Source organism: Aulostomus chinensis, chromosome 8, assembly GCF_037954235.1.
Source record: "Aulostomus chinensis isolate RoL2024-O1b breed Wild chromosome 8, RoL_Achi_v1.0, whole genome shotgun sequence".
Classification (NCBI taxonomy): Eukaryota; Metazoa; Chordata; class Actinopteri; order Syngnathiformes; family Aulostomidae; genus Aulostomus; species Aulostomus chinensis.
In genome coordinates, this window is record NC_141327.1 from 9,706,832 (window position 1) to 9,719,789 (window position 12,958).

The following is a 12,958-nucleotide window of genomic DNA, read 5'->3' on the forward strand; positions in this document are numbered from 1 at the left end:
GGGTATTTACTATAACGGGACAGCAGGTTCAACCATCAGTCGCAATTCAGAATGGAGACGGCTAAACAATAGAAGCTCTGATTCATACTTTATTTTCACTCCTCATCCTCTTACATTTGTTTGCTACAAATTGAAGTGAGGAGGACCCCCTTTTCAGCCAGACCACACTGTCTTTATTGTTTAAGCGAGTCATGGCGATTGCCCACGCAGCGACAGAGTACGTTTTCTCCGACTTTCTGCTGAAGGACCCCACGGAGGCCAAGTACAAAGGGTTGCGTCTGGAGCTAGCGGTGGACAAAATGGTCACGCTTCTGGCGGCCGGGCTACCTTTGTTCCTCATCTCGCTCGCTTTTGCCCAGGAGGTGTCCGTTGGTGAGTTGTGTCATGTGTATAAGCAAGAATAATGCAGCAGTCGTCATTTATTTCTTTATCTTTTGTCTTGGCGCTCGCCCACTGGAGCAGGTATACAAAAAAAAAAAAAAAACAGTGGTAGGCGCGAAAATGATTAACATTAAATTAAAGAAAGAGGTGTGAATACTAAAGCGTGGTTCAAGTCTCCACCCTGTGCTTATCTCACAGCCAGACAGAGGATGCAGCTGTTGCGGCAGATGATGGACACATGAGCACCACCATTCTCCGTCCAGACTTGTTGCTGCATGTCCTGTAACCAAGCCTCAAGCTGGTGCATATGGAGACACACACAAACAAGGGGGGGGGGGGGGGTCATCTACAATCCCCCTCTTACTGTAAACAAAACAAAAGTGCTCTATCAGCAGTTTAACAAATCTTTAATCTTATTAGGATCAAGCTGTTGGAAGGGGCCAATTCTGCCAGATACAGCAGGCAGGAGGAGGAGACTTAGAGTTACCAACTTCTATTGACAAAGTTAACTATCACAGCAGTATCCTTAAGACTCATCACAGTAGAAAATGCAGCAGTAACACTCATGTTTGCTCAAATCTTGTCACCCTGTAAGCCATTATTTTGTCTGTCTGTTCTAACCCTCTACTAAGTCACTTACAGAAAACAAGTTCTAGGACACCTCGTACTTGTTGTACAAACAAGTACTAGGACACCTGAGAGAGATGGGAAGAGGTGTTAGTGGTAAACAAAGAATGAAACAAACAAACAGAACTAATCAAACTGAAGTTGCAAGTAAAACGTGCAAGCCTTGGTTCCACTAGAATTTGTGTTGCCTGATTGATATATAAATGCCCGATTATTGGGTGTCTTAAATCAGTTTTCTTGGTTGCAGTTTATTTATTTACTTTTATCATGAATTAGTCTGAGTCAATACTCTTATAATTGTCCTGGTTGATGCAGAGTAAATAATAATATAACAATAATACTGACTTAATGCTTTAATGATCATTTTAATCCAGACAAAATGCTACCTATGGACCCTCCTCTATTCCTATTTACTTCTCTTCCTTCTCCTTCTTGTCCCTCCTTTTCAAAATGCCTGATTTGGACTCATTTCTTCATTTTAATGTGTTCCTTTGTGAAGGGAGGGGATGTTTCTTGTTCATACATCTGCTGGTAATATCAGAGTTCAGACTTCATCACTGATCCATGTCAACTCGCACCATATAAAACACTGCAAGTTTACAAAGCCATTTATTACTGTTACATTTAACATGATGAGTGGCTTTGGTTATTGGATTTTGGATTTTTGGTTACGTATATGATTTGATTATAGCTGTAATGAGGGCTGTTACTTATTATGTGCTGATTATTTTCACGATTAACCAAGTAATTGTTTACATCTACTAAATGCCAACAGAAAAAAGGCGCATCACAATTTCCAAGAGCTCAAAGTGATGTGCTCAGATTGCTTCTTTTGTCCATCAAAGCCTGCATCTGGAAAACTCTTCATTTTTTTGCTATAAATGACAAAGCAGCAGCAAATCCTCATATTTAAGAGTCTGACATCAGGGAATGTTTAACATTGTTGCTTAACAGCTACTGAAATGATTAGTAAATATTCAAAATAGTTGTCTATTCATTTTCTTTGAACGATGAAGCAATTCTTTCTGCTAATCAAATAGTTGAACACTCAGCAGTGGACATTTCTACACGCACAGCTGTTAACACTACGGGGGCATTTGACGGAAGTATAAAAGCCCTTTGCCACAACCAAAGTTCACTTGTTTTAAATAACTGGCAGATATATCATTATTAATGTACCTCTGTAGGATGGTGGTCAATGTATCGGCCTCCTGTCTGCTGCCTAACTGGGTCACTTGCGCCTGACTGAACTTCCTTTTGTGCTCCAAACTATACAAGAGTTTGGCATTATCATTGGTGAACAAAACAAAATATGCAGTGAAGGATGCCAGAGTTTTCTCTTTGCTGAATCGTTGATATGCCTCTTCATTTTCCCAATTCAGGAACACAGATCACCTGCTTTCCCCCCACAAACTTCTCGTGGAGACAGGCGGCGTATGTGGACTCCTTCTGTTGGGCAGCAGTGCAGCAACAATCAGACAGTTCACCGCTATGGCTGCACAAGGTACTGCAAAACACACTGCAATAGAGAATCACCAGGGCTCACTGCAACAACTATACACAGTAACACACCATAACATTGAGACCAGTATCAGGATTAATGACAAAACAAATGGATGTTAAAAGCTTCATATCAAAACAATTAATTGACCTCTGAATAATGATGAAAAAAAACACGAAGATTGATATTAATTCTTTCTGTGATATGATATATTTTGTTCTCCCTCTGTGTGATTCTATTAGTTCTTTCCATACATCCTGCTCTCCGTGGCCATCCTTATGTACATCCCCGCCATTTTCTGGCGTTTCACTGCAGCGCCACATCTTTCCTCTGACCTCAACTTCATTATGGAGGAGCTTGACCGCTTTTATAATCGTGCTATTAAACTGGTAAAGAATCTGGCAGCTTTGGATGGCAAGGATGCATCCCCAGACACCCTGAGGTAAACAAAACATTGTTGACAAGAGCCTCTATGTGTAAGAATCTAATGTCTATTTAAGACTGTAGCCCTAGCCTTCTCCTCCAAGGGACAGTTAGGTCAAGACACAATATGTACACCGTTAGAATACATTAAAAATGCTGCAGTGACAAAAACAACTTAAACTATGACTCAGGAAAAGCCTCATGTTCAAACACAGTGTCAGGCAGATTGTGATGAGTTTTGGATGATACATTTTCAAGATCTTGTCATATGAGAAGCAGTTTGAAGGCAAAGTTTAAATGAGTACACCCATTTTAAAGAAAGTTACTGTTGCACTTTTAGTTAAACTAACAGTTTCAACATATTTAGATGTTAAACTGACATGTGATAAGTAGAATGGTGCTCTCATTCCTCCACTGAGCTCCGTACATCTTTACCCTTTAGCAGCTGAGCTAACCAGACACTAAACTCTTGATAGCTTGTACTGTAGCACTAGCTCAGAGTTGTCAGTACACAAATCTTGAAAAGAAGAGAAAGAGTGGAAGCTGACTCATCATCTTCAAAGTCCCCCAACCCAATAAAGCAATCCACAACTAGCCCCCCCCCCCTCCTACAGTACCTCTCTGACCTATTCCACCAGGACTCTCCTTCCTGCCATCTCCATTCCTAATGCAAGCCTCCTCTCACCATATAAGACTGAGCTCTGGGCCTGAGACTTCTCTTTAGCTGCCCCTCCCTCTGGACCTTTCTCCCCCAACAAATAAGAGAAAGTGCTGATCATATAATATTTAAATCTGTCCTCAAAACAGTCAATGCTGCTTTTATTGCACTTGCTTTCATCAACATTTTTAAAATTTCAAATAATGAATGTAATTATTATTATTAATATCATTATTAAAAGGAGAACAAGAGACTACCACACCTGCTGCTATTCAGTAAGATGAGCATGAGCAGTTGCCTTGTAACAGATTGATATACATGTTAATAATATCAGTTTCAAGGTTGAAGGATGTCACAGTAGAACCTCAATATTTGCCACTTTTTAAAACATGTTTCTTTTCCTCTCTGTCCCAGTCTTGTTGTTAAAATCAGTTTCTCTTACATAAGGGCAGGTCTGTCCTGTATTTTAACACATTTTCCAGTAGAGGCTGCTGCTGCACTGCATTAAATAAAGGAAGTTTAATGTTTAGGTCATGGGTAAAATGCTTTGCTGAAAATGAAATTATTATTTCTACCTTTATCCAAAGATTTTTCATTATAAATTGACTGTTTCTTTCACATAGTTCCATCACTGTATTTCCTTTGCTCTCATCGATGCATTGTGTGGTATTTTAGTTTCAAAACAGTTGGCTATTTTTGCTTCATGCCAATGTGCTCTTGTCAGCCGCAGTGCATTGGACCTTACAGAGGGCTGCTTCAAGTATCCACTGGTGGAGCAGTACCTGATGACAAAGCGATTCTCCCACCGTCTTGTGGTAATATACCTGGCATGCCGGGGCCTGACCCTCCTGATTCTCCTGCTGGCCTGCCTCTACCTTGGCTACTACATCCGACTGGCCTCCCTCACTGATGAGTTCCCCTGCGATTTGCGCACAGGGGTGCTGAAGAACGACAGCATGGTGCCATCTGCTCTGCAGTGTAAGCTTGTAGCGGTGGGCGTCTTTAGGCTGCTCAGCTGCATCAACCTGGGGGTGTATGTGCTTCTTGCTCCACTGGTGGTGTATGCTACTCTCAGACCAGCCCGCCAGAGTACCAACTTCCTCCGGCCTTATGAGATGCTGCCAGGCTTTGGTGGTTTTGGGGTGGTCACACCTTTCTACAATGACCTCAGTATCTATCTCCTATTTCTGCATGAGAACCTGAGTGAGCTCAAATCATTCAAGTGTCTGCAGGTGGGTCTCTTTTGCAACAACATAGAGATGTTTGTGCTCAGAAAATAAAGTAATATGTTTAATTAACAGGTACTGGAGTTGCTTCAAGAGGCTGGTGAGGAGGGCTTAGATACCATGTGCCTGCTGAGAACACTGGGTCAGGTGAAGACGGATGTGATAGACAGTAATAAGACTTGCTCACCCAAGAACAACAAAGAAACTAACAAGGCGAAGGAGTAATCTGAGGTGAGGAAGCATATTTAGTCTTGGGTGAAATTTATTTATCATGTGTTGGATTCATGGTAACGGGTGTCCTGCTTGTCCTAGGTGCCCTGGTAGACCTGATGAAGAGGAAAATCCCTGCTGAGATGAAGAACACTTAAAGCACTTACTTTGATTTGAACTGGTGGTTGTGTGTTGACCTACAACTGTGTAATCATATGAAAAATAGCAGCTCCATACTATGTCATATGAATTGTTGTGTGATCAACAGTTTTTTGACCTCTCAGATGTTGCTTTAGGTGACAAATCAAAGGAATAGCTTAAATATTGGAGAAACAAAACAAATTCCAAATACCAGGATGCTCGCTCAGCAGTGTGATTTGGAGTAAAAAGAACAGCAAATTTTTTTCACATGTAAATGTGATCCGACTGTCAGCCAGAAGGATTGTATAGTCAAGCTGCAATGCATAAACCTCTCAATACAAAAGATGACAGAACATTTGAGCACTAAGTGGGGCAAAAGTCTCATTCACACATGCAGCCTTTACTGGAAGTGTTGTACCATTTTACAAGGAAGGGTCACGTAAATTGCAATTGCAATTGTAAATTGTATTCTGCAAAATCTGCCCTGCCAATTTCCCACCTCAAGACACAGTAACAGGGAATACGTTGAAGGCTGTGTGGTGAATGAAAGTAGAAAGATTACTGGGAAGGGCCTACCACTGCCCTCCACAGTACATCTTACCCCACCCTTTATGCCTTGCCATGCACTGCCCGTCTCACATGTTTATTCCAGAATATCCAGAGAACAACGTATCCACAATATCAGTGACAAAGTGGAAATGGATATGCAGGCAAGCAGAAAATAGTATAAATGAATTGAAGAGTATAAACACTAAAAGCCAGGAATGTTGGAATGGAGCTGCATGCGTGAATAGTGAAAATCATAAGGGGTTCCTGGAAGGTATTCCTTGTAATCTACTGGGAACTATTTGTAAACAAGGAACAAGAAGACAATACCCTCATCCAGAGGGCACAAGGGGTCACTTATGAAACTTAAAGCAGATGTCAGGGCATGCTTTCCACTGCCATCATCAGAACCCCATATGAGGGAATGTGATTTAAAACAATGGCATTTGTCCCTCCTGAAGCGTTCTTAACCCTTGTAAAATCAAATTTTATGATTTGTCACCTATATATCTGTGAATGCTGGATAACTCCAAGTGTCTCAGGCTTGAGGAGATCTGCAGACCTTGTTTTTTTATTTTAAAAGAAATTCTGTTTTTTGTTCTTTTTGGGTTTTTTTTAATGGTACATTTTCTCAGGATCCAAACTGCCTTCCTCACTTTATATATGATATAAGCCATGTTCTTGAAACTTCAGGCTGCATGTTCTTTTTCCAGATGCAAGAGCATTTTACTTGTAATCAATTATAGAATGTATTGTGTGTCTAAAGATAGAGTTGAGTTTGATTCCTAGCTTAGAAAAGTAAACATGAAATAAACTTAACTGTTACTTATTGAACCACTGGAAGTTAGTGCTAATAATTGTGTAAATGTGCAGTAACCCGCTGGGATAGGCTCTAGCCCCCCACGACCCTTAATCAGGATAAGCAGAAGAAAATGGATGGATGGATGGATGTGCAATAACATAACAACAGTGTATGTGCATGTTTAAATTCACAACAAATCAATAATTTGGGTGCTCTGAGTTGGCAATCAACTAATAATATTTTTGGGGGAAAAAAGTGAGGTGCCTTTCATCTCTGCAGAAATGGAGCTTAACGTGGACCATGAACCAAAAGCAAACATAGGCCTACATTGTGTTTTTAAATATTCCTTCCTTTTTTTGTTCTTCATTTGCACAAAACTGACATGCTGCAGTCACTCCGCCACTTGCTTGAATTATTAGAAAGTAGTAATAAAACAAGTCTACATTTTTCAAGAGCATCTCTTCTTCACAGAATAAAATAAATAACAAGGATTTGAATTATAATTTTCTAAATCTCCCGGAAAATATATTATTATAACAGTGATCATTTTTCCTTTATTTTCATCCAGAAAAGCAAAATTATACCTTATGGTGGGCCCCGTTTTGGGCAGGCCCATGTCCTTTTACGTGCTAATCTTATAAAAACAACTTTATAACCTTATTTAAGATACATAACATTACAAGAAATAAGATAACATCATCATGGTCAGAAGAAAATTTGGGGTATGTGGAAATTTGAATGGTAATTTATAATACTAGATCATCCCACAGATGACTCTGTCCAATGTTCTGCAATTCAACCTTACTCTCACCCAATAGTTTGCTTTTGCCCATTTGTACCTCCAAACATCTCTCAGAACAATTTGAATGTAAATTCAGACAGTTCAGTTTTGACCCAAAGTCTATCCGCTTGGGCTTTGAATAGAATAGACACTTAGAAAGATCCTAAAAAATAGACTGGATTTATTCAGGACCTAACGAGCATTAAGTAACGAAAAAAAGCATGTTATTCGTCAATGAATGTTGAAGGTTCCTCCCCCCGCGGTAACGGATCCATTAACAATATGATTGGGTAATATTTGCATTTCGTCATCAGCATCGACCAATGACATTACAGAATTGGCAGTTCGTATTTGATTGGCGAGTAGAATAGCAAGTGTCTGTAAATCCGAGCTGGGCTGGCGGGGTGAGATCGTCTAACGTAAAAGAGAGATTAGTTCATACAAGCCACATACGTCAGCTTCAGAAATTTCGGGTGATTTATAATCACCTAGAAATATAACCGTTCACTTGGTATGCTTTAGCGTGTGCAGGTGAGTCTATTAATTTACCATTTTGATCGGGTTAGAATAAATGCACAGTTTTAGCTGGCAGTAACATAACGACTAGCTTAGCTTAAAATGTCAACCCCAGTAACACTACATGCTCTCCCCTGAATTTCTTATGTTTCCAAGCGTTCTTATTTCCATTTGTTGTTGTTGCTTGTTTCATTTGTGATTGTTATATTTCTCAATCCTTGTACACTGCGATGTATGGAGGTGTTGAGTAACATTTGCAAGTTAGCGTTTCCTAAGTTAGCACTGCTGTTGTTTCAAGTGTCAGGAACTAGCTGCTAGCTTTATTGACTTGTTTCAACAATAGCTGCATAGGCTTCTCTGATATGAAAATGGAAATAATAGCTTGATAGATGGAGGCTAATGACGTTCCACTAAACATACTTATATAAACCATTCTTTACAGCGATATGATTCTACATTTGCGTGTATTAAGTGAGCGCGATGTGAGATGTTTTCATAATTTTGTTCCTCACGAGAGAAGAAAATAAGTTACCAAATGGAATAACTTTTTTTTTTTAAATAAAAGCAGACTGCTATAGAGCTGATACTGTTATTTTACTGTTTAAATTAATATGATTATATGGTCAGATGGGTGTAACTGTGACACATTCTATGGTGTATTTGTCTTGAATACAAAAGCACAGTAGTGTCCTTTACACTTGAGGCATCTTGTGACTCAGCCACTCTAAGCATCTTAAAGCCTTTTTCAATTGTTAAACACTTTTAATGTGATAAAAAGGGAACCACTGATGACAATAAATGCACTGTATAAGGAGGTTATCGAATGTGGAAAATCCCCCAAAATGTATGAAAAGCAAACATTTTTAAACTTAGCTTTGTTGTATAACCAACAGGAGGCTATTGCTGTGTATATTTTCACCTAGTTGGCGTTGCATGTATAAGACAGCTTCTACCTCCCTGTCCGATAGTCAACTGGAATAAAGAGAGTGTTATCAGTCCAGCTTGGAGGACACTTTAGTGTGGTTTAAAAAAAAAGTTTGGTAAAGGTAGCAACATTTTGCATGTAAGTTATTGATCTATCAAGTTAGAATTAGATGAATTTCTGTGTAGCTTCAATGTACTTGCCACCCATTGATGTATGACTTTGAGGGAAATGATAATGGCAGATAAAGGCACTGTTAAGCTTGTCTCTCTTTGAATTTTTTAAGATCGTTCTTCCATCCTGACACTCTGATCATCCTGAGTCATGGTTGAGCCAACGACACACACATTTACATCCCTAGAAGAGGAACTGGGCTTCTGGAAGGAGCAGGCTGGGAGACACCAACAAAGGTTGCCTTGAAATACTAGCTAGAATACATTTTGGTTTTTCAGCTACATTGAATATTAATCATGATTTTATAACTCATATAGCATGTTTTGAAAAGTTAATACTGTTATGTCCTCAGGGCGGTGGAATCTCAGGAGGAGCTGCAGGAGTTTCAGCAAATGAGTAGAGACTATGAGGCCGAGCTAGAAGCGGAGCTGAAGCAGTGCGAGGGTCGGAACAAGGAACTGCTTTTGGACAACAACCGACTCCTTATGGAACTGGAAAGCATCAAGGTTGAGCATCTTGATATTAAATGGGCCCTTAGAGAGCTTTGCAACTCTCTGGTGTTGCAGATAGTGGCATGACGGAGCCAAATCTCAGCATGTCATCACAGCTGCCACCAGGAAAATTACTGCCAAGCTATAAAGCAGCTGACTGCTATTTTTACTCTTCTTGTCTTTGGGAGGGGAACATTAATGGAGGAGGTAAATGCAGGATTGTGCTGAAAACCCACAGATTTCTCTTGAGGCAGAGAAAGGACATTCAAAAGGACTTTTGTTTTCCTTACACAAACCAAACACACAGACAGACTTATTGACATATGCATGCCTTACACTGACATTTGTGTGCTGTATGCAGGAGAAATTTGAGGCCCAGCATTCAGATGCCTTTAAGCACATCTCGACCCTGGAGGAGGAGCTGGCAGAGACCAGAGCAGTTCGAGACCACCTGCAGAAATACATCCGAGAGCTCGAACAGTCAAACGATGACCTTGAGAGGACCAAAAGGTCAGTGTTCAAGAGGTCCAAAGTCATTAGGTTTGCATTCGTGCTTATCATACATGTAGCTTAGCATTGCTCTCGCTCTCGCTCTCTCTCTCTCGCGCTCTCTCTCACTCGCTCTCTCTCTCGCGCGCGCGCTCTCTGTCACTCTCACTCTCTCACATACACACACAAACATATTTGCTTGCTCCAGGGCAACTATCATGTCTCTGGAGGACTTTGAGCAGCGGATGAACCAGGTGATCGAGAGGAATGCCTTCCTTGAAAGTGAGCTGGATGAAAAGGAGAACCTACTTGAATCTGTTCAGAGGCTCAAGGACGAAGCCAGAGGTATACAAACACACAAACTCACTCTTGGCCTAGTTCAGTGGATTTGATAGCTGTGTGCTTCCCTGAATCTTGGTGTGAGTGTGTCTTTTTACTAGAAAGTTTGAATGCGTGTAACTTCCATCTGAATACCTGAGTGTTAAAAGTTTGAGCAAGATTCCGACTAAAATTTTGAAATTATATTCAGGTCAGGTTCACCTCAGTTTAGCAAGCCTACGTAACAACATGGGCTTTGGGTGTCTATTGGGCTACATCATTTTCATGGAGGTTTAAGGCTACAGAAAACCAAGCAGGGAAATCTGTGACATGGAGACAAAGGTTACAAAAAATTTACTTTTCCAGTGTTGTTATTCATCCTCAGAAGTCTGAATTGTTCTTATTTCACATATCTGTGGCAGACCTTCGCCAGGAGCTGGCTGTGCGTCAGAAAGAAAGGCGGCCATCCAGCAGCCTGGGCAAAGATACAGACCGACCAGACTTGCCGTGCCCCTCAGTCAGTAACCCCTCCATCCCTGTCACACCCTCCAAACCTCTCAGCTCCTTTGCCACGCCTCCTGCATCCAGTATCCGGCGAGGTGATTAGAGAGACCTACAGTAACAGCTGCAGTAATCTGTGAATATACCAGCTTCATATCCATGTCCTTTTATTTAGGTGATGGTCTAACAGGTACCCCCCTCACTACATCTGCTAGAATATCTGCACTGAACATCGTAGGGGAGCTGCTGAGAAAAGTTGGAGTAAGAGATCCAGCATATATACAATTCTCCAGAGATATGTGTATCACTTCAGTGTTTGTGATGGACTGCTATTCATAACCCCATCAGAATCTGGAATCCAAGTTGGCATCATGTCGAGACTTCGTATATGACACATCTGTAAGCAGGCCAGCACTCCCGGCTGGCCCTTGCAGCCCTTTGGGATTAGAGGGAGGTCCAGAAGTCCAAGCCACAAGTATGACCCCCCCTCCACAATATGACAGGTGAGGTTTACACATGATGATCATGGGCCACGATCAAGTTTACTTAGTCTTGTTATTGTCTTTGTATTTATTCAGATCCTGCAAAAGTAAATTGTGGTATTTATTATAATGCATAGTCAGATGACGACTGCACACTGCATTTTCCAAATAAGTATCTACACACAAATAAGTGACCCATTATGATGCCAATGGATAGTATCAACATCTTATTTTGATTTTCTTTGTTTTTTAATTTTGCGTGTGTGTGTGTGTGTGTGTGTGTGTGTGTGTTACAGTTTAGTGAAGCGGTTAGAGTTTGGACCAGCTCCTCCTAGAGGGGTTTCCCAGGGTGCCCAGTCTCCACAGGGAGGAGTCAAGATCTTACTATGAGATGCCTTGCCATCTTCCTTCCTCCTCTCCCTCCTTAATCTACAGCAGCATCCCCTTGAACTGAGCTGTCTTGATGCTATGAGCAATGCTATGAGCTGAACTATTTGAAGAAGAGAACCACTTCCTTTGCTGCGTGCACCACATAGCCTGCACACAGACGCCTCCTTCCTCTGACTTGTAAAACATGACACTCAAACCCAAGTTAGAGCTGGTTATACAAGTGGATAGAGGGACCAAGAACACAGCCCAGTGTCAATAAAAAGGATAAAACATGCAAAGTTTGTTTTAAATATGTTACAACCAAAGCTGTGATAAATGAGAAACAAATTATAAAGTACTGGGTCATTTTTAATAACGAGTCTTTTTTTTTTCTTTCTTCTTTTATTTGTTAATGGTTTGATGTATGGACTGTAATAAAGTAATAAACACTGGCACCAATACTAAAAAGATATCAGGTATGTAAGATGAAAGATCTTGATATTAAAATAATCTTTTCTGTCAGTACAAAGCGAGCATGACCGTGTTGCTGCCATGGATTGGTGTTCTAGCCACCGCTGCCTTCATCCATGTTGTTACCTCTTGAATTTGTAGGCCTTGCTTTGCTGTGATAGTTAAAATTAAGCAACAGTCTCACCTCCATTTCGCTATGGAGTTATTTTCCAGCAAGCGCGGTTTTTGAATGTAAGAAATAGGTCTTCTGCCTCAGCTGTAATTTTTGTCTTGATGTAGTTTTATGGTTTATTTGTTACCAAGATTTAGTTCAACTAATTTGACCGCAGATTTTACATCAGCACACGTGCACTACCGAATGTATAATCGAGGACCTCCCCTCTGTCATTTTGAGTAGTATAAGAGGCAGTTGAGGGAAATATTAAGCAATAATAGATTTTAACAGGTTGAAGATAAGCACAGTTTGTTGTATATTTATGTAGGGTGTGTTGAAAGATTTTTCCTGCCTTTTAGTGAGAGATTGTAAAGGGGGCGGAAATAGAATGATTAACGCCATTTCTCACTACTGCCATCCAGCAGCTGATGAAGCAAATATGAGTACATACAGATGTCAACTGAAACGTACTGCACTGCAACCTCCAGGTCTAAGAAAGAATGAGAATGTTCATACACATGAGAAATGGACTTCCTGCTCATCTGCTGTATAACCTATTAAATTAACATGAGCGATGTGTAACCATGACCACTATGTGCACGGGCTGTTGTATGTACTGTAGCACCTCTGCAGTTGCTATTCAGAGACTATACTTCACTTTTATCCCATTGGTTTGTGTTTTCTTTTTCTTGAACCAAGCGGATGTGAGTATTTTGTTTGATTCAGATAGACCTGTGAAGTTACTGACCAAGACATTAAAAGGAGAAAATTCTAA

General features: G+C 40.5%; 2 protein-coding genes across 2 annotated transcripts; both read left to right on the forward strand.

Moving 5' to 3' along the window:
• The first annotated feature begins 3 nt into the window (after positions 1–3).
• Positions 4–7,033, forward strand: LOC147257039 (pannexin-1-like). The gene is made up of 6 exons (XM_086210787.1): positions 4–372; positions 2,391–2,512; positions 2,752–2,951; positions 4,315–4,822; positions 4,892–5,047; positions 5,129–7,033. The coding sequence occupies exons 1-5, from the start codon at positions 192–194 to the stop codon at positions 5,039–5,041; spliced, it is 1,161 nt and encodes a 386-aa protein (XP_086066913.1). The 5' UTR covers positions 4–191; the 3' UTR covers positions 5,042–5,047; positions 5,129–7,033.
• A 635-nt stretch (positions 7,034–7,668) lies between these two features.
• LOC147257040 (nuclear distribution protein nudE homolog 1-like) lies at positions 7,669–12,958 on the forward strand. The gene is made up of 9 exons (XM_086210791.1): positions 7,669–7,827; positions 9,021–9,144; positions 9,261–9,414; positions 9,761–9,909; positions 10,097–10,233; positions 10,629–10,805; positions 10,883–10,968; positions 11,056–11,210; positions 11,486–12,958. The coding sequence occupies exons 2-9, from the start codon at positions 9,059–9,061 to the stop codon at positions 11,577–11,579; spliced, it is 1,038 nt and encodes a 345-aa protein (XP_086066917.1). The 5' UTR covers positions 7,669–7,827; positions 9,021–9,058; the 3' UTR covers positions 11,580–12,958.